Source organism: Micromys minutus (genome assembly GCF_963924665.1).
Source record: "Micromys minutus genome assembly, chromosome: 22".
Taxonomy (NCBI): Eukaryota; Metazoa; Chordata; class Mammalia; order Rodentia; family Muridae; genus Micromys; species Micromys minutus.
The window spans coordinates 17,778,225-17,797,690 of record NC_137957.1 but is presented as its reverse complement, the minus strand read 5'-3'; the positions used below and the strand labels follow the sequence as shown (position 1 = coordinate 17,797,690).

Here is a 19,466-nt window from a genome sequence, read left to right as displayed (position 1 = left end):
TGTTGTAGTGATGTATAGGACATCCATTACCCATGTAATTATAGACCAACTGAAGTGTTTTTCTTAGATTTTCCTTCCCATATTCAAGGCTATTGCTTCTTGACATTGTTGCCTCTGTAAATGCCAAAACGTCACTTTTTATATGCATGGAGACGCATTTTAGAGAAACATCAAGAGTAAGCAAAAACTGGCTAAATGAATCACAACTTTTCCTTTACTTAAGTCCATTTCTGTTCTGCTTATAGACTTGTGTGCTTTCTGTGGACATTGCCAAGAAGAGCTCCTGCCATTTCCAATTTCTCTCCTCTCTAGAGAAGAAAGGAATAGCAATGCTTAAAATACAAGTGTCAGAGATCCCAATGGCCTGTTTTGATTGCTCCTTTTGGAGGGCGGGGCATTTTTAAAATGTTGCTTCATATTTTTCTTCCTGTCATAAGTCATTAACATAAAACTTACAGTGTAATGATTTGTTCTGAGGGGTGTTCAAAGGGCTCCAGGACCTTCTGTGACTAGGAATAACCTACATTAAATTTGAAATAACAAATCATAACATACTCACTCTGTCCAACATAGTTTCATACATCTCCGTATTTCCTTTGGGAAAGATCTCTTCATAAATCATTAAGGTCATATCCGGAAGGTGACGTCTGTTTGTAGTTTTGTGACTATCAAAGCTCACTGGTTATTCTCATGCAAATGTTGATTTTTATAATAAAAATTTCTCTTATTTCGAAAGCAGATGTGTGGCTTTGAAAGTCCACTTACTAAGTAAGCATTCTGTGAGAAAGCCTGCAGCCTTCAGTTAGGGGAAATCATCGCCAAATCGTCAAGCAACACAGGAAAAACCCCTTGCACACATCTTTGTTAGCTTTTGCTTTAAAAGACCATTAAACCTCCAGTGTTTTCCCTTCGTTCACTCTCAAAGTGGCTTCTTCCAACTTTGCACTCAGAAAAGAGAACTATCTGCAGATAACACCTCAATCTCTATCACCAAACTGGTGACATCTGTGAACTTGTCTGTCTCTAGAGAACTTTATATTAAAGAGAATGCTTTGCTCTGAACAAAAGCTCTGCCTGTGCCTGCACTCTGGGACACATCTCCAGTCTCATTCTCTCTGCACTCACCCCACATACTAACACTCATCCATTTGTCTTTTCGTCACTGTGGTCTTTTAAGAATGCCAATTAAAGAGGGGACATGCTGAGGTTTTGGCAGTGTCTTCTTTCACTCAGTCTGCAGCCTCTCAGACTTATTCAAGTCATGTGAGCCAAAAGTTCATTCATTTTTATGGATGATTACTACTTTACTACATAGATGACCAAAGTGTATTTATTCATCAACCTCTGGAAGAATATCTGAATTATCTCCATTGAGATTAAATATAGAGTTGCTACAAAATTTTAAAACACATTGTTGTTTGAATATAAGATTTGATTTCTCTAAGATTTCTTTGTGGTAGGTGTGCAGAGAAGTAAGTTTGCCGTATCATGTGTAAGTGCATGTTGAGTTTTTAAAAAACTGCCAAGCTCTTTTTCCCAGTGCCTCAATTTTTTTTTTTATCTGTATCAGTAAAATCTGAAGCTTCCTTTTTCCTTGGTCTTTACAGTACTAAATAGTATTAGCAATTTTCTGTTAGAATTTTTGAAATGAAATTTACATCATAGTTTTAAATGTGCATTCGTTAATGACTGATGTTTGAACATACTTTCATTCGCTTACTGGCTCTCCAAGCTTCCTTTTTAATGCACTTTGAGTCTTATCTCGTGTTTAAATTGGTTTATCTACCAGCTGGTAGATTTTGAGAGTTTTTTATATATCTGGATAATTAGTTCATCTTTCTTCCCAGCATGTAGGTGGCCTCTCGTATTCCTAGCAGTGTCTTTCGTGTAGCAAGGAGTCCAATGTCAAATTTGTCAATTTTTAATATGTATTCTGTTTTACGTGTATGTCTGTGTGGGAATGCATGTATGTGAGTTCAGATCCTGACAAATCTCACAGGCAACAGATTTCCCTTGAGGTAGAATTGCAGGTTTGCTCTGTATACGTGCTGGCAACGTAACTCGGTTCCTCTGCAAAACAAGTTCACACTCTCCAATGTTGAGCCCTCTCTCCAGCCTCGACATCATCGTAATTATTATTGGTGGTGGTAGTGGTGGTGGTAATTTAGTCTCCCCTCCTGCCCCCCACCTCTGTAGGGGTGGTGCTTCTGTGTATATCAAAGGATAACTTGTGAGAGACAGTTCTCGCCTTCTGCCATGTTGGTTTCAGGAACCGAACTCAGGTCAAAGAGCTTGGCAGCAAGTGCCCACTGAGATACCTTGTCAGCTCCAATTTTCCTTCATTGTCTACCAAAACTTCTTGCCTAAACTTGTGTACAATTTCTTTTTTCTGTTTTCTTCCAAAAGTTGAGTGATCATATATTTTTAGTCTATGAGTGACGATGTATTTTTCAGAGCTGTGAGATTTACGTATGAGTCAAATCCTGTATAAAATGTGAAATTTAAGTAAAAGTATATCTAGTCTGTCAACATACCCTCACCCCAGCCTCAGGCAGCCATAATGACTTTCTACTTTTGTGAGCTTAGCTGTTTAGATTCCAGCGATGAGACCATGTGTCACACACGCTGTGCTTATTTTGTTCTCCAGCCTCAACCACATTGCTTCAAATAACTAGATGTCCTTCTATGAAGGATATACAGTATTATATCCTGTAAATACTACACGTTTTAACTCACTTATTTGTAGACACTTGGGCTGAGACTCTGCCTTAGATGTCAAGCTTAGCCCTACAATGATTATAACAATATTCTCGGGGGTGGGGGCTTGAGGGGACAAAGTGGGGGGGGCGGTTGAAACCAGAGGAGAGCTTCCCCTTCTAAGGAAAGGGGAATGGGAAATAAAAAGGAAAAAAATGAATCCCTTTTCTGTTGTGACTCATTTTTTTTAGCATAGGTTGTGTATCATTAAATTTATTTTGTGTTCTTGACAAATTTCATGGAAGCTTAATTACATTAAAAATAGAGAAAGATCACATATCCAAAAAAAATTAACTAGTTTCATTTGTCCAGTGAAGTTGCCGGGGTCATAGGGATGCTCTTGTTTAAATGCTTTGAGGAAACCATGGGCCCTCATAGCTGGACATTTACAGCTGTAGCATTTGAGGGTTTCTTTTTTCTCCACATCCTTTGGTACTGATGAGAGCCATCCTAGGCAGGAATGGAGAGTCCCATCATCGTATATTCAATTTGTTTGTCCCTGATGATGACTGATTCTGAAACCATTTCCATCTCCCTGCTGCTCATCTATCTGTCCTCCTTAGGGAAAACAAGCTCTTGGCTTATTTATTTAGCGGAATGCTTTCTTGCCTTCTGGTTGTCCCAGTTTCTTATTCATTTTGGTTGCTGTCTTTCTGTGGTCTGAATGTGCTCCCCAGAGTTCCTGTGTCAGAAACGTAAACCCATTGCAACATGGGGGAGAGGCTTTATAGAACTGATTACATCGTGACAAATCTACCTCGATGACGGATGGACACTGTTATATTGGGAATGAATTACACCCAGGGAGCCCCTCTCCTTTTCATTCCTCGCCATGGAAGAGCTCAGTAGGTAATGTATGGCTGCAGACAAGCATGGGGAAGAGACAAGGAAGAGACTGTAGGGCTGTCCTGAAGTTGTGAGGAGGGCTTTTTACACAAGTAAGATTTAAAGGTAGAGTTTCTCTGTTCAAGATCTCTCTGTGGCCTGGTGCCCTCTGTGGGTTGGCTACATACATGATCAGCTTCCTGATGGACTTGGAGCTCTGTTCCTCTTCAGTGCCCTTGTTCCCTTCTCATCTACCTGTCAAGTTGCTCAGTTAGACCATTTTGTGTTTTTGTTCCCCAAATCTTTGTAAATTACTGTTTCATTTATTTGTCACAGGCAAGATACAATGTATTCGGTGTATTATACTCACACTCAGAACCCTCCAGGCCATTTAAACATCTTTGAGAGCACTTTATCTTTGAACTTTCATATTATCCAGTTATAGCATGCATGGACACAAGCGCAGGAGTCGGTATACAGTGGTGATACCTGCACACTATGGTGAGTGTAGACGAGGTATAGAATCTACTCTGAAATCCACTGATAGATGAGTGGATGAGGAAAATGTGGCACACATACACAATAGAGTTTTTTATTCAGCCACAAATAAAATAAAATAAAATAAAGTAAAATGAGCAAAAAGTGTGTTGTTCACAGTTCTCATAGACAGGGGGTGTATCATCATGTTACCTGAAATAAGCCAATTTTATAGATGTAATATAACCCCAGTTAAGACCAGGCCCCACACCCAGTAGTAGACAGTCAGTACAAAGTGAACTCAATTTAGATTTTGGAGAGTATTTTTTCTTTTATAATACTTTGTTATTTTTTGGTTTTATTTTTGTTTCTTAAATGTCTTTTGCTATTATTATGGTTTCAAAGGGGTTTTTTTGTATCATGGAAGTTCTATGTGCAAAAGTGTGTGTGTGTGTGTGTGTGTGTGTGTGTGTGTGTGTGTGTGTGTGTGTTTATATGTGTTTCTTGTCCTTTATCTTTGGATCTATTTTTTTTCTGTTTGCTAGTTTTGTTTTATTCTGGTTTGTTTGTTTTTCTTTTTTATTTTATTGATTTTCTAGGTGTCTGTTTTCACATGAGAGAGAGCAAGAAAGAATGTGGATTTGGGTAGTGGAGAGGTGGAGAGGATTGTAACGGGGGACAAAAAACTGCAATTGGGATATTTTGTACGAAAAAAGTATTTTCAATTAGAAAAAGAACTTATTCAAAAAGCAAAAAGTATGAAAGTAGAGGAGAAATTATTTGAGAGGAAGAAGGTCAGAGGGTAGGAAAAGGTGGAACCAGGAAAGGCAGTGGGTGGGGTAATACTGTATGACACAACTTCCTTGATATACATCTGCTCACCCCAGATCAGGAGCCCAGAACAGACCAAAGTATGGATGCTGTCAAAGTCTAACCGATGAACCAATGAGTTTATCAGCATCACTTACAGAAGTAGAAATGACTCAAAGACAGCTGCATCACCAAAGCCCACCCCAGCATGGAGACAGCTCACAGAGCTAGGAGCTGGAGCCCACTGCTGAGCCTGTAGGCAGATCAACAGGTTGGAGAATGTCCTTTCATGGTATCTCAGTTGGCCTAAACCTCTTGCAGGCAGATCAGATGGTTTCTTCTTTAGAGCTGGGCTCTGCTCTTTTGAGAGGGATTTTTTAGCTCTTATTGCTTATTAATGAATGTAGTTATTTTCAGAGACTTCCTGAAATTGAGTAATTTATCTTTATTCTCAAGGAGCTTCTCTGCAGGATACAATGTTTCAATCCAGGAAGAAACTGTTACAGAGCATATGAAACAGCAATGTGCAGTCTATACTCCCATGAACATGTCATGACGAAACACATTGTTTCATACAACTTACATACGCTAGTATAAACATTCCTTGCCCAAGACAACCTTAGCATTTGTGCAAAGTTGGCAATCCTGTTGTCTGACTTCAAACTTTTTCCATGTCAAATCTGTTCATCTGAAATTCAATCCTCTGAATGTTCAGAAAATCTTACCAAATATTCAGGGTCACTTGAGTTCTCAGTAACACTGGCCCGTCTTATGTTTCCTGCACTTGCACAAACTCTGGTTCCTTCTTCCTTTTCCTATGACTACAGCTCCTTAGATGCGATCTTTTCTAGTCTCACTGTAGAGTCTTTGGGTCATTCTCACCAAGACTGATCAGTTTTGTTGTATGTATGTGTGTGTGTGTGTCTTCTCATGGTCCCTCCTGAAATCTTATAAACACTCTTCTTTCTCAAATGCTTTTATATTACATTTTTAAATTTTTATTAGATATTCTCTGTATTTACATTTCAGATGTTATCCCTTTTCCCTCTAATCCCATACCCCCTCCCTCTCCCATTGCCTCCATGAAGGTGCTCTCTCTCCCAACCACCCTCTCCTACCTCAGTGCCCTGGCATTCCCCTACACTGGGAAAATGAGCCTTCCCTGGACCAAAGGCTTCTTCTCCCATTGATGCCAGACAATGCTATTCTCTTCTACATATACAATTGGAGCCATGGGTGCTCATTGGTTGGTGTTTTAGTCCCTGGGAGCTCTGGGGTTTTGATTGGTTGATAATGTTCTTCCCATGGGGTTGCAGACCCTCTCCGCATCTTCAGTCCTTTCTCTAGCTCCTTCATTGGTGTCCTTGTGTTCAGCCCAACGGTTAACTGCAAGCATCCTCATCTGTATCAGTATGGTTCTGGCAGAGCCTCTGAGGAGGCATCCATATAAGGTTCCTGTCAGTAAGCACTATTTGGCATCAGCAATAGTGTATGGATTTAGTGGCTGCATATGGGGTGGATGCCCAGGTAAGGCAGTTTCTGGATGATCTTTTCTCCAATCCCTGTTCCTCTATTTGTCCCTTTATTTCCTCCCATGAATGTTTTATTCTCCCTTCTAAGAAGGACTGAGGCATCCATTTTCTGGCCTTCCTTCTTTTTGACCTTCATAAGGTCTGTGAATTGTTTCTTGGGTATTCAGAGCTTTTGGGGACAAATATCCACTTATCAGTGAGTGTATACCATGTGTGTTCTTTTGTGTCTGTATAACCTCACTTGGGATGATAGTTTTAGCTCTATCCTTTTGCCTAGGAATTTCATGAAATCATTGTTTCTAATAGCTGAGTGATACTCCATTGTGTAAATGCACCACAATTTCTGTATCCATTCCTCTGCTGAAGGACATCTGGGTTCTTTCCAGCTTCTGGTTGTTATAAATAAGGCTGCTTTGAATATGGTGGAGCATGTGTCCTTGTTAGATGTCAGAGCTTCTTTTGGGTATAAAGTATTTAAAATAGCATAGGTTATCTTCATTGTCTGCACTATTTTCTTGTTGTTACATGACAAATTTCTCTGAAGTTTGAATCAAGTATTTATTTCTTAGTTTCTATGTACCATGAACCAGAATATGGCTTCACCATTTGTTCCAAAGTCTCCCACATAGCTGCTGTTAAGGTGTTTCTCGGGGCTTGAATCTCAGATAGAGGCTTGATTTGGGAAAATATCTCCTTAGCTCAATTATGTGATTACAAAAAAGAGCTAATGCTTTGAGGAGTGTTGACCCATCATCTCAGTCCCTCACTGGCTTTTGGCCAGAGGCCATCCACTTACACAGACTTAATCCAATACAGTTTGTTTTACCAAAGTGAGCAGGAAAAATCTTCTAGCAACACAGAAATTCCATCTTTGAAAATCTAATCATAGAAGTGACATTCCATCACCTTGGCTGCACCTGTTGATTATATGCCATGTGTCCTCAGAAGCCAGAACTGCTCACAGACGTGAGTGCTAGAGAGCCTTCACTGTAAGAGTTCCTCTACCACAATAGCCTACGTGTTTTTCGATTCAATTCAATTAAAATATTCATCCATCCATCCATCTATCTATGTGTCTATTGTGTGTGGGTGTTTAACTCACATGTGTATGTGTGCATCGTGTGTGTTCATAATGCCCCTAGAGGCCAGAAGAGGGCATCAGAGCCTCTGCAGTTGGAGTTATGTGTAGCAATGCTGCCGGGAAGTATATGGCGTCCTCTGCTATGAGTTTTTAAGTGATAAGCCATCTCCAGCCCTTGCCTTCTTTTGGGTGTGCACATTTATTTATGAATGTCTCTATGTTCTTTCTTAAATAATTACCTAAATTACCCAGTTACCATTTATTTTTCAGTTCCTTGGTGTCTGCTTCACCCTTTAACTCCAATGATGAGGCTCCAACACTGCTGGTTTTCTTTTTTCATTATAACAATAAACACTTTTATTTTTTACTAATTTATTCCCTTTCTTTGAAAAAAATTTTAAATGTTCTTTTCACTTTATTTTGTTTATTTATTTATCTATTTATTCTGCATACAGTGCTCTGACTGCATGTATATCTGCATGCCAGAAGAGGGCGCCGGATCTCATTATAGATCACCATCTAGTTGCTGGGAATGGAACTCCGGACCTTGGGAAGAGCAGCCTCTTTACCTCTGAGTCATCTCTCCAGCCCACTTTATTTTGTTTTTGAGATAATAATTTAACTAAAACATTTCTCCATTCGATTCCTTCCCTCCCTTCACAACCCCCCGGGCCCTTCATATACACCTTTCTGCTCTCCTTCAAATTCATGACCTCTCTTTTCACTAATTGTTATTTAATTCACATATATACATATATATGTATATATGGCAAATATGCTTTCTTTTTTTCTTTATTGAAAATAGATGTCTTTCTCACATTAATATATCTCAATGACAGTTTCTCCTCCCTCTGCTCCTCCAAGCTCCTCCCCACCTCCTCACCAGATCCACAGCCTTTCTGTCTCTCATTAAAAAACAGACAGACTGGCAAGGAGATAATAATAATATAATAAAACAGAAACTAACACACTGGAACAAGACAAAACAATCAGGACAGAAAAGAACTTTAGAACATCTGTAATCAACATATTTTAAAGCTGTCTTTTTCTCTTAGTCATCTTTTGAAGTGGAAATCTTCTGGCTTCTTCTGCTCTTTGACCTTCACAACAGCAGTGCATTGGTGCCTTGCACTTATTTTTAATTTGTAAGAACTTCTGTACTAAAATTTAGTTTTCATTGAAACCTACAGAAGTTCCAATTCTATATTAATTTCTAGAGAAAACTATATGCATGTGAGTTTTTGGTGGCTTCAGTATCAGACTAAAATATTTACATATTTGAAGACATTTTTATTAATCTTCCACAAAACACTCTTATTTCTTCCCTCCTATTCTATGCTTTTCTTACAACAACAACAACAAAAACAACATAATATCACTCTGTCCATTTTTCTTCTATCTATTAAAAATGACTTATTTGGTACTAGACTTCTTTTCTATTGTATATCCTTCACTCTTGATGTACCCAATCAGCCTCCCCTTCCCTTCCTCTTTTTCTTTTATACCCTTCAATCTGTGCTCCCTCCTTTCCTTTCTCTCTTTCTTTTATACCCTTCAGTTTGTGCTACCCATATATTTTTGGGTGTATGACTTTCCACTGGAACATGGTCAACTTACCAGTGGGAGCACTCTTGGACAAAAACTGACTCCTGTTTTTCCAGCATCTATCAAATGCCAACTACTTCTCTACTTTGAGTGAGATTTCATGTCTACCACTTCCCTCTTTATGCTGGGATATGGTCTGGCTTGGGCTTACATGGAGAATTCAGATGCTATCACAATTACTGAGTTCATATATATATAGCTGCCCTGCTGTGTCCAGAGGAAGCTGTTTCCTTGCACCTACCCACTGCATATGGCTCTTACAGCCTCTCTATCCTTCACCCACATTATTTCTGAACCTTGGGAGAAGGGGGTGGGATATAGCTATCCTATTTATTGTTGAACAGACTATAGACTCTCACTTCCTTCATCTTTGCCAGTTGTGGGTCTCTGTGTTACCATCTACTGCAAATAGAAGTTTATTTTTATCTGCTGAGGATTGAGAAAAGTTTTTTTAAAAACTTTTTACAAATAATTTGTAATTTTTATCTTATGTGCATTGGTGACTTGCCTACATACATGTCTAGGTGTCAGATCTTGGAGTTACAGATAGATGTGAGTTGACATGTGAATGCTGAGAATTGACCCTGGTTCCTCTGGAAGAGCAGTCACTGCTCTTAATCACTGATCTATCTCTTCAGCCTCAGGAGAAGTCTTAACCTATGTGTATAATATTAAGCTATTAAAAGCCCATTTAATAATATGCTCAGTTAGACAACTTGTAATAGTTAATACTACCATAGAGCCTAATATCCTAGCCACAGGTTTCATCTTGTAGTGTAAGTGGTTGGTTGCTCCGGTAATGCCACTGTTACACCATAACCTGTCTTCCTAAGTCAAGCATTACTGTAACTCATAGGATTCACATGTGGGTAAGATTAATGATTGCTTTTCTCCTCCAGTAGGGCATATAGCACCTTCTAACACCATGAAAGCTATCCCTAGGGATGATGTTTCCAGATTGGTACTAGCTTATAATTTCCATGTTCTGTGACTCAAATACAGGGTTTCTTCTCCAGTTATACTTAGAGAATAACCAATAGCATCAGCAATAGTTTAAAATATATAGCAGTCTATGACTCCTCACTGGCTGACAATACCAAGAGAGGTAACTAATTTCTGGCAGGGGTATTTTGATTTGTTTTCCTATGACATTTACTAGGTGTGTTGTCAATTCATCATTGGGTAGTTCCACTCTGTGTGCATATATGTGTGCACGCACATGCATTAGGAAGCGTGTAAAGTAAGTAGTATGTTTCTGTATTATTTTTAAAGGTCTTTAGTGTTAGTTATTTCTCCCCACATCCCTTTCTCTAACTTGCCATCCATCTTCCCACATATATTTAACCATTTCTGTTCCATTAATCCCTTTAAGACTTAATACCATTGCTTTTCATTTTTTCTAATTTGAAATTTGTACCCGCCATACTCTCTTAATAGTCTCCTCACCTCTGTGGATGTTCCAAATAAAACATAAATACCTAAAGGTTCAAAGCTAGCACCCATATTTGATCTATACATTTGATCATATAACTGATCTACAATATTTATCATTCTAGGTCTAGATTATCTCATTCAAAATGATTTTTTTTCAGCTTCATTGATTTACCTGTTGATTTCATAATTTTAATATTTTTAAGATATCATAGTTTGGTAAAATGGTAGTTAAACAGTGACCTTTAAAAGACCTATATTTTGCTTTTTTGCATGAAATAAGAATTCCTCATTTATGGAAATTAAATGATCCTTAAGAACATATCTAATATCTTGAGATTTACAACAGGGTCTCAATGTTATTGTTCTTACCGTTTTATTAACAGAGAACAGTGCTGAAATGTCTTAGATGTAGATTAACTTTCTAACCACAAAATGGTTATTTGGGTGGTATTAGGTGTCCAAGACAAATTTCTATGACTCTTCATCTTCTCTCTGAGAAAGGGAGTATGGTGTCATGAAAAAAACTGTGATAAAATAGTTACCTTGAGAAATCGAATAAAAAACATTCCACATTTGCCTTGGTTAAAAGTCTGTAAGATTGCCCATTTAAAGATTGTGGTGAGGAAGACATCATATATGCTTAAATAAATCTGGGATTCTAAGTTCAGATGTAGACTGCCCTCCTGAGTCATAGACCTTACAATTTGGGGACATGAAAACTATATTGAACAAGGTGATGGTATTGAATTAGGTTTGTTAGTATTTGAGATTTTCAAAAACTACTTTTAGGTCTTGGCAATTTAGAATGCATAAAAGAGAAAAGAAATATTATTTACAGAAGGCGTGCTAAATGCAGAAATAATTGTTCATTGAGGTTGCTTTGCCGCCGGCAAGTCTGGGATACCTAGACTGGTAGTGTGACTATGTTTAAATCTGTTCCTCTCTTTTTATATTAAAAGGTAGGTTGTGTTTTTGCTTTTTTAATGCGTAGATTAGCCAGACAATAATTTTTAAATTATATATACTATCTATTTTCCTCTATGGTTATTGAGTAATGAGAACAACACTTATTAAATTCAACGAATATTTGTCCAACAGGAGAAATAATGAACGTACTTGTTAGTGTTTAGGCTCAGCTGCTATAAGCAAAACATTTATAATAGAAACATCTGTAATAAGGTTGAAAATCGTTTCTCTACTACACAGAAACAGTTCAGAGACGCCCATAGTATTCTCCTTTTGCCAGAGAGCAGACTTCTTTTATGCAGTTGCTCTTTGACATGTGGTTCCTATACCATACTTCTACTGCATCAACTCTGAGTCATTACCAATGGTGAAAGCAAGGTCATATACATCTCTCTTCACGTTGATCAGTAACAGTGGGGATATATGTTTGCATAGCACTATTTAGTCAAGAGAATGGCTGAAGAACATATGCAACTTTACAGTATGAAGAGTCGGGGGGCTGTCAGCAATTCAAAGATGTTGTCATGAGCATACTTTGATTTCTGCTTTTGGTTACCTAAAATTAATCTGCTAAAAATATTATAAGCATGGGGTAAATTTTTCTATATTAATAATTTCTATAATTATTAATTCTCTTATAATTATATATGTATATGGTCATCAATAAAAATCAGAGAAAGCATAAAAACAGTACTTTTAGTGTTTGAGAAGCAGACAGCAGACCCAGACAAGACACCAGACAAGTCCAACACAATGCTGCAGCTTATTAAAGGAAAGAGGGGACACTGTGGAGATGCCTTTGTCAGTCAAATGCTTGCTGCTACTCAAGAATGAAAAGCTTAATTTAGGTCCCCAGTGCACCTCCAAAAGAGTGAGGAGTGGAAAGTATGGGCTATAAGCTCAGCTCTGGGTATACAGAAGGACTCTGATGTTTGACCGTCTGCCAGTCTGACTGAACTGGAGAATCAGAAGTCCTGTCTCAAAAGAGAAGGTAGGGAACTACTGAGGAAAATACCCAGTGTTAACCTCTGTCATCCACAGGTATATTCACATATACATATATACATATAAACACACACACACATACATACACAGCATGCACACATGCTTACAAAAAATATACATGCATACTCATAAATATATTTTTCTCTATATTTTCTGGATAGAATCTTTTATTTCTTTCTGATTCTTGTCTTGTAGGGTGTTTTTCTGGAAATAATGACCACTTTTTGGCTATTCGCCAAAAGAAGAATTGGAAGCCTGTGTTCATTTATGATCATTCACAAGATATCAAGAAGAGCCTGGATATTGCTCAAGAGGCATATAAACATACCTATCACTCCCCTTCGGAAGTTCAAATAAGCAAACATCACCAGATTGTTAATTCAGCATTTCCTAGACCTGCATACGACCCGTCTCTCAATTTGTTGGCTGCGTCTGGTCAAGATCTTGAAATAGAAAATCTCCCAATTCCAGTGGCAAATGTGATTGTGGTGGTAAGTACCAAGTTAACCAATACTGATGCTGGTCTTGATGCTGATGCTGAGGCTGAGGCTGATGTTAGCATGGTGCTGATGTCCCTCTCTGTGATTGATATTAGAAAAAAAAAAAAAAGACTAATTGTGAACCCTTTTTATTGGGTCTCAATGATTACTTACCAGAGAACTTCTCATTCTCTGATACAGTCTCTTTGCTGCTCAATATTTCCTTTCCCCGTGAAATAAGATTTTTCTATGTCGTCTTCTCATAGGTATGGTCTGTAATATGCATATATGGAGAAATAAAGATCATATTAGGAAGGCTTTACTATTACATCAGACCATGTTATATACAAAGCCTCCTGCCCTCTATGTGATGCACTCTTAAAGAATAGGCCTATTATCAGCTGGTGTAAGTAAGTACCAATTGCCAAAGATTCTCATTACTTGGGTTGTAACAAAAGAAGAGATAAATGAAACAGAGAAGTTCTTATGGCAGAGATGAATGGGTAGTGTTCTGTCCCTGGAGTAAATACTATTGGTCGGAAGGAAGTTATCTATAATAATATTCCTAATATCACAGGCAGGGATCATCACTTACATGATCCCATAATCCTAGTAGAGTAGAATACCCAACTACAATTTCTCAAGCGGTGGAAGCGTTATACGAAATCCATTCTGTGGTTAAATCTCTTTTTATAGTATGCTCTCTCACACTGGTTTGATTGAGGAGGATTGTCATGAATTCAAAGTCAACCTGAGCCACATAGCCAAATAAATCCTTCAAAAATAGTTGGGGATTGCATGCCATATACATGAATTGAAATGCCAAGCTGTATGTAGAACTAATTTAAATACTCATTTTAAAAACTATAACAAAAGCAAAACTCATACAAATCTGTAACTAAATGTTTTTCAATTTATGATAACTTCTATTTATAACATGATTAAGTTGAATATACTTGTTTCATATATATATATATATATATATATATATATATATATATATATAATCTTTTTCAACGGGTATCTGTTCATTAACATTTTAAATATTCATTGAGTATTTACTTAACACACTTGTCATTTAAAACATCTAGAAAAAGAAATAAATGAGACAGAGTTTGTTCGTGTTTGAGAAATGACAGGGGAAATGATGCCAGGAGTTAAAATAAGGAAATAATAGAACTCACAAAATGGCAATGTACAAACTTTTCATGTAGCTTGTTCGAGCTCCTGTAAGACTGAACCTTCCCCTTTAAGACCGACAGATGCTATGAGGGTGAGAGTTGTGGACTCAGTCTGTGCGGTGAGGATGGACAATGTTAATGGTGTCTCTGCATCTGGAAATGTCCATCTTATGCTGCTGTTGGTGATTGTTGTTCCATAGTCATCGATACCTACATTATCAATTACAGTTCAAGAAGTTGGCTCTATTTTTTTAATACCACGTACTATCTAGTTAATGTAATATTATAGACAACAAGAGTTATAATAAATTAGAAGTTCTGGAAGAGCAATTTACTTTTAGGCTATGCGTAGTTTAGGGACTTATGAAGAAGCATGACTTTGTCTTTTCAATGATGATGGCAAAGAGACGAAAGGTGCTGCATGAATCCTGTCTGGCCCACAGCAAAAATAACCTAGAAAAAGAAATTCACCCAGAGTTGGTTTTGGAGATATTGTTTTAGGTTGCTTTATACTCTTCCTGAAACACCAAAAACAAGAGAAATACACAGAACTCCATTCCCAAGCGTCCTTTACAATATCCATACCTCAGTGGGTACTTAACCAACTTTGTAATACACCCGTGGTTTACACATTAACTTTCACAGTTAATCACAACCATGGTGGCCAAAGCGGTTTGTATAAAACTACTTACATTAGCTATGCAATGATAATTTCCTAGGAAAACTGGAGAGATGGGGTTACTTTTCATATAAATTCATATAAATATAATGCTCAGATTCTTCTAAAACAGTGTGGCATATACCTGAAGATCAGTAGGCTTGTGCGTCACTCTTTCCTGAAAAGCAACTTAAGAATAGATTACAGACAATGCAAAAAATGCTCATCTAAAATTTAGTGGCCCTGATGGAGTAACTGGTGTGTTGTGCATGTAATATTTACATATGTGTTTCTATATTCAAGACACACCTAATGTGACACAAATACGCTGTAAACAAATATTGGTCTGACCTTTTATTCTGAGGGAATATTTGAGTGATAAAGATGAGTTACTGTTTAGTTTTGTAAAGATAAAATGAGCAGTATTAATAAATAATTTGACAGAATAAATACCTGATTTTATTTTTAATGGAAAAGGTTAAAAGCTATACTAAACCTCTGAAATGAACATGTGACTTCTAAGAGTTCCCAGTCAGATGGGAAAGATTCTATTTTTGTTTTCCAATATTTAGTCCATGTTCCTCTTTCTGATGTTATTAGCAATGAGGTTTAGACCGAGAAATTTAAGGATGGGCACCTCCTCTCCCTCCTCATTCCTAATTAGTGTCACACACACACACACACACACACACACAAAAAAGAATCCTTAAAGACTTGTCCACAAATGAGTTTTTTTTTCCTGTTTACTTTTCTTCTGTAATTGAGAAAATCTATAGTTTATTTGTTGTATGGAAAGAACAACACAATGAATATGTTTATCCCAAGGAATGATAATTACATTCCAGAAACCCCTTGAAGAGGCTGTTGTCTGGGCAAATACAATGTAGAGGGGAAATGAGGGGTTCCAAGTCAGTTCTGAGGTAAGACCTAGATAGGTGTTAGCCAAATGTGGCTCCCATCACTGGATTCTCAGGATTCCTGTCAGATCACTGGCTGTTATCAGGAAGAAGCGACTTCAGGAGCCTGAGTGCAGGTGGTAGGATTAAACTGGTCCAGGAGTTGTCAGCTCTGCGTACATTACTGAGTCAGCAACAGTATAACCGGGCCGAAAGCCTAAGAAACTCAGGCGCAGGTAAATCTGCGGAATACATGATGGAAGACCATTATAGGTGAGTGAGAAGGGTTGTGTCTAGGGAGATTACAGCCTGTTTCACAGTGTGCACCTGGGAAAAGGAAAAGAGGTTGGAGATGCTAAAAAAGTGAAACAGAAAAAAAAAAGGCACATGGGAGTTTTTCCTTAATATGTTAAGACAGTGGTAAATCTCTAGAAGCCAAAATGTTCTTTCTGTAGGAGGTCCTCATGAGATTCCTAGAATGCTGTACCCAGACCAGCACTCAGGGGAACATTTTATTGTTCCTTTGAAAAAGTATATTTTAATTATACACACACCCACACACAGTGTTTCTTAACTGTGTTCTGCATGTACTCTTCCTCCAATTCCATTCTGCATGCCCACCCCAAATATCTTTGTGACAACTTCTTGTCTTCTTTTCTACTTCCATTTTTAGTTTTTAGCCCACTGAGTCACCCATAGGCAGATGGCTCTCAGGGCATCCAAGAGGGCATAGGCACCTTACCAGTGGCCATTCACCAAAGAGAAGTGGCTCTCCCTCCTCCAGAAGCCATCACCAATAGCTCTAGAATGAGCTGCCACTCACCATCACTATATTTGAATTTGTACCTGGCCTAATGTAGTGTAGGTCTTGTGCAAGCGACTACAGTTTCTGAGGGGTTCATGTGTACAACAGCCTGGTCAAAACCAAAAGACAAAATTTCTCGATGCTTCTCTCCACGTTCCCTGAGCCTGGAAGGAGGGTAGCAGGTTGATATCTATAACTAAGCACTATCAGCCACGTAGTCTCTGTACTCTGACGTCTTAAGAGTTTCTTCATTGACTCCTGAGGAGATTTCTCCCCATTAATATAATGTTGGTTATCGCCATGCCACTATGTTGGAATATGTTCCTTCTATTCCAAATTTCTGTAGGTCTTTTAACATGAAAGGATGTTGCATTCTCTAAAAGTCTTTTGTTTCCACTGAGATAACAAAGTGATTTCTGTCCTTTTATCCACTTATGTAATTTATAACAATCACTGATCAACATGTATTGAACCATCCCCACATCTCAGCTGCGATCACGGTGGGTGAATAGCCTTTTTGATGTGTTCCTGAATTTGGTTTGCAAGTATTTCAAACCAAATGAAACTTTTTTTTCATTTAAATTCATCAAGGAAATTGTCTGTGACTTTCTTTTTTCCTGTGTCTTTATGTGCTTTATAGCCGTTCTTGCAAATACTCTTTTCAGAAACTTAACTTGCAAGACTATTTGGGACTGTAGATAACAGGCTTTCGGTGACATCTGAACCCTGTGGTTCAAGCTGTGCTTCAGCTTGCTCTTCTGGCCAGCTAGTGGGGCTCATTTTGTAAATAACTAATCCTTAGATGTAATTTATAGGCTTTGAGAACTCTATCATAGTGGCTTTACTACAGGAAAGAAATGTATAACATTTACCTTGTTGTTGGGTTTCTATTCCTGCACAAAAACATCATGATCAAGAAGCAAGTTGAGGAGGAAACAGTTATTCAGCTTACACTTCCACATTGCTGTTCATCACCAGAGGAAGTTAGGACTGGAACTGAAGCAGGTCAGCAACTTGGAGGCAGGAGCTGATGCAGGGGCCATGGAGGGATGTTATTTACTGGCTTGCTTCTCTGGCTTGCTCAGATGGCTTTCTTATAAAACCCAGGTCTACCAGCCCAGGGATGGTACCACCCACAATGGGTTGGGCCCTCTTCCCTTAATCACTAGTTGAGAAAATGAATGCCTTACAGCTGGATCTCATGGAAGCATTTCCTCAAGGGAGGTTCTTTCCTCTGTGATAGCTCCAACCGTGTCAAGTGGACACACAAAACCTGCCAGTACACATGATGTAGAAAATACTTAGATTCTTTTCTATACAATGATTAACTTAATCATAATTTTATACTTGTGCAGTGAATGTTCCACAAGATAGAATTGATCGATATGTACAGCGCTGAGATTCCTCCATGTCAAGGAAGATGTATTAGTTATAAATATTTTGTTCCAACTGACCAAAACTTCAATACAAACTAACAGAAATGTGTTGGCTGATGAATGTGTACTTCTGTGGGACACTGAACTTTAGATGTGGCTGAGAACAGGCCTGAAATATGACAGTGATCTCTCAGCTCTGCTTTCCCTGGGCTGGCTTCTCAGACTGATTATCTTCTTTCTCTTAAACATCTGCATAGGTTCTGTCCTTGAAGGATCTTACGTAGGCAGACATGATGTCACAACTTTCAATAATGCCTTGGGCTTCTGTCCTTGAAGACTTGGACGCCAGACAATGAGTCACCACATCCACCTAACCTCAGATAGGGACTTCATAATAGACTCATGGACCTTCCCTAAAGCCTATAAGCCACATATGGCAGGTAATCAAAGCTGAACACCATTAAACCAGCAAAGGTGGAACACACACCACAAATAGTTCACTCTGTGATAACACAATAAATAAATAATTTAAAAAATTATTATTTCTTTTATTCCTGATGTTACAATGTAGCTACCTCATCCTCCCTTTTCCTTCTTAAATCTATCCATAAACTCCTCCTTGCTCTCTTTCAACTCATGATATCATATTTTATTAATTAGTCATATTTATTTAATTAATTTATTAATTAAATTGTGTATATGTATGTGTGTGTACTCCTAAGTACATAAATGCAGCCTACTCACACAGCCTGTATAATGTTGCTTGTATGTATATGTTTTCAGTGATGATTTTGGCCGTGAATAACCATTACTGTGCTCTTCTTCTGAGAAGACTATTTCTACTCATCTTATTTCTTTATCTCTTGTGGTTCTTTACATAGGGTTGATGCCCTATGGACTTTCCTCCATCCACATTAGCATGTTAGCATGTCAACTGTCTATATTTTTAGGTCGTGTTTAGGCTGTCATTTTGGCAAGATTTTTAGGTGTAGTCTCTGACATGTTTAGAAAATACAATCTCTCACAGCAAATTCACTGATCCTCTGGCTCTTACGATCTTTCTACCCTTTCTTCTTCAATGCTTCCTGAGCTCTAAGTGCAGGCTGTTTCTGAAAACATGGTACACCCTTCAAGAAACATTGAAAACAGAGAGATGGAACTTCATCCCAGGAAGCATTCCTACAGAGAATGAATGACAAGAGGGCCACTCTGAAACCTCTCCAGAAATTTTTCAGAAAAATAATAAATTCACTCTGACGTAGGAATAAGGTGCTGAGAATGTGTCCTAAAGTCAAAGCTGCCTGTTAAAGAAAAAGGGCTATGCGTTAGCGAAATCTCCTGGGACTGTTACATTATATCCCACCACAGTTCCAAACCTGTGACACTTCCTGCAGCCTATATACTTCTTAATGCCACATGAATGTAGGGTTGGAAGCAACAGAGCTCTAGTAGGGGGGAGCAACAATCTGAGCTTGTTCCTGAGCTAATGGTAGGCAAAACATGCAGGCCTTTGAAAGCCTTTTAATTACCATGACTCCAAGGAGATGGTGCTCTTCTGAAGACAACAAGAAGGGATGTA

The 19,466-nt window shown here is 38.2% G+C and overlaps 1 protein-coding gene across 1 annotated transcript in view; it reads left to right on the top strand.

The window, feature by feature from the left end:
- The window catches only part of PTPRR (protein tyrosine phosphatase receptor type R), a gene marked incomplete at its 5' end in the record, with an annotated part of 242,463 nt that overhangs the window by 16,280 nt on the left and 206,717 nt on the right, over positions 1-19,466 (top strand). The window contains one exon of the mRNA XM_080935255.1: positions 12,688-12,983. Coding sequence (XP_080791381.1) covers positions 12,688-12,983 — 296 coding nt within the window. The remainder of the gene's footprint in view (positions 1-12,687; positions 12,984-19,466) is intronic.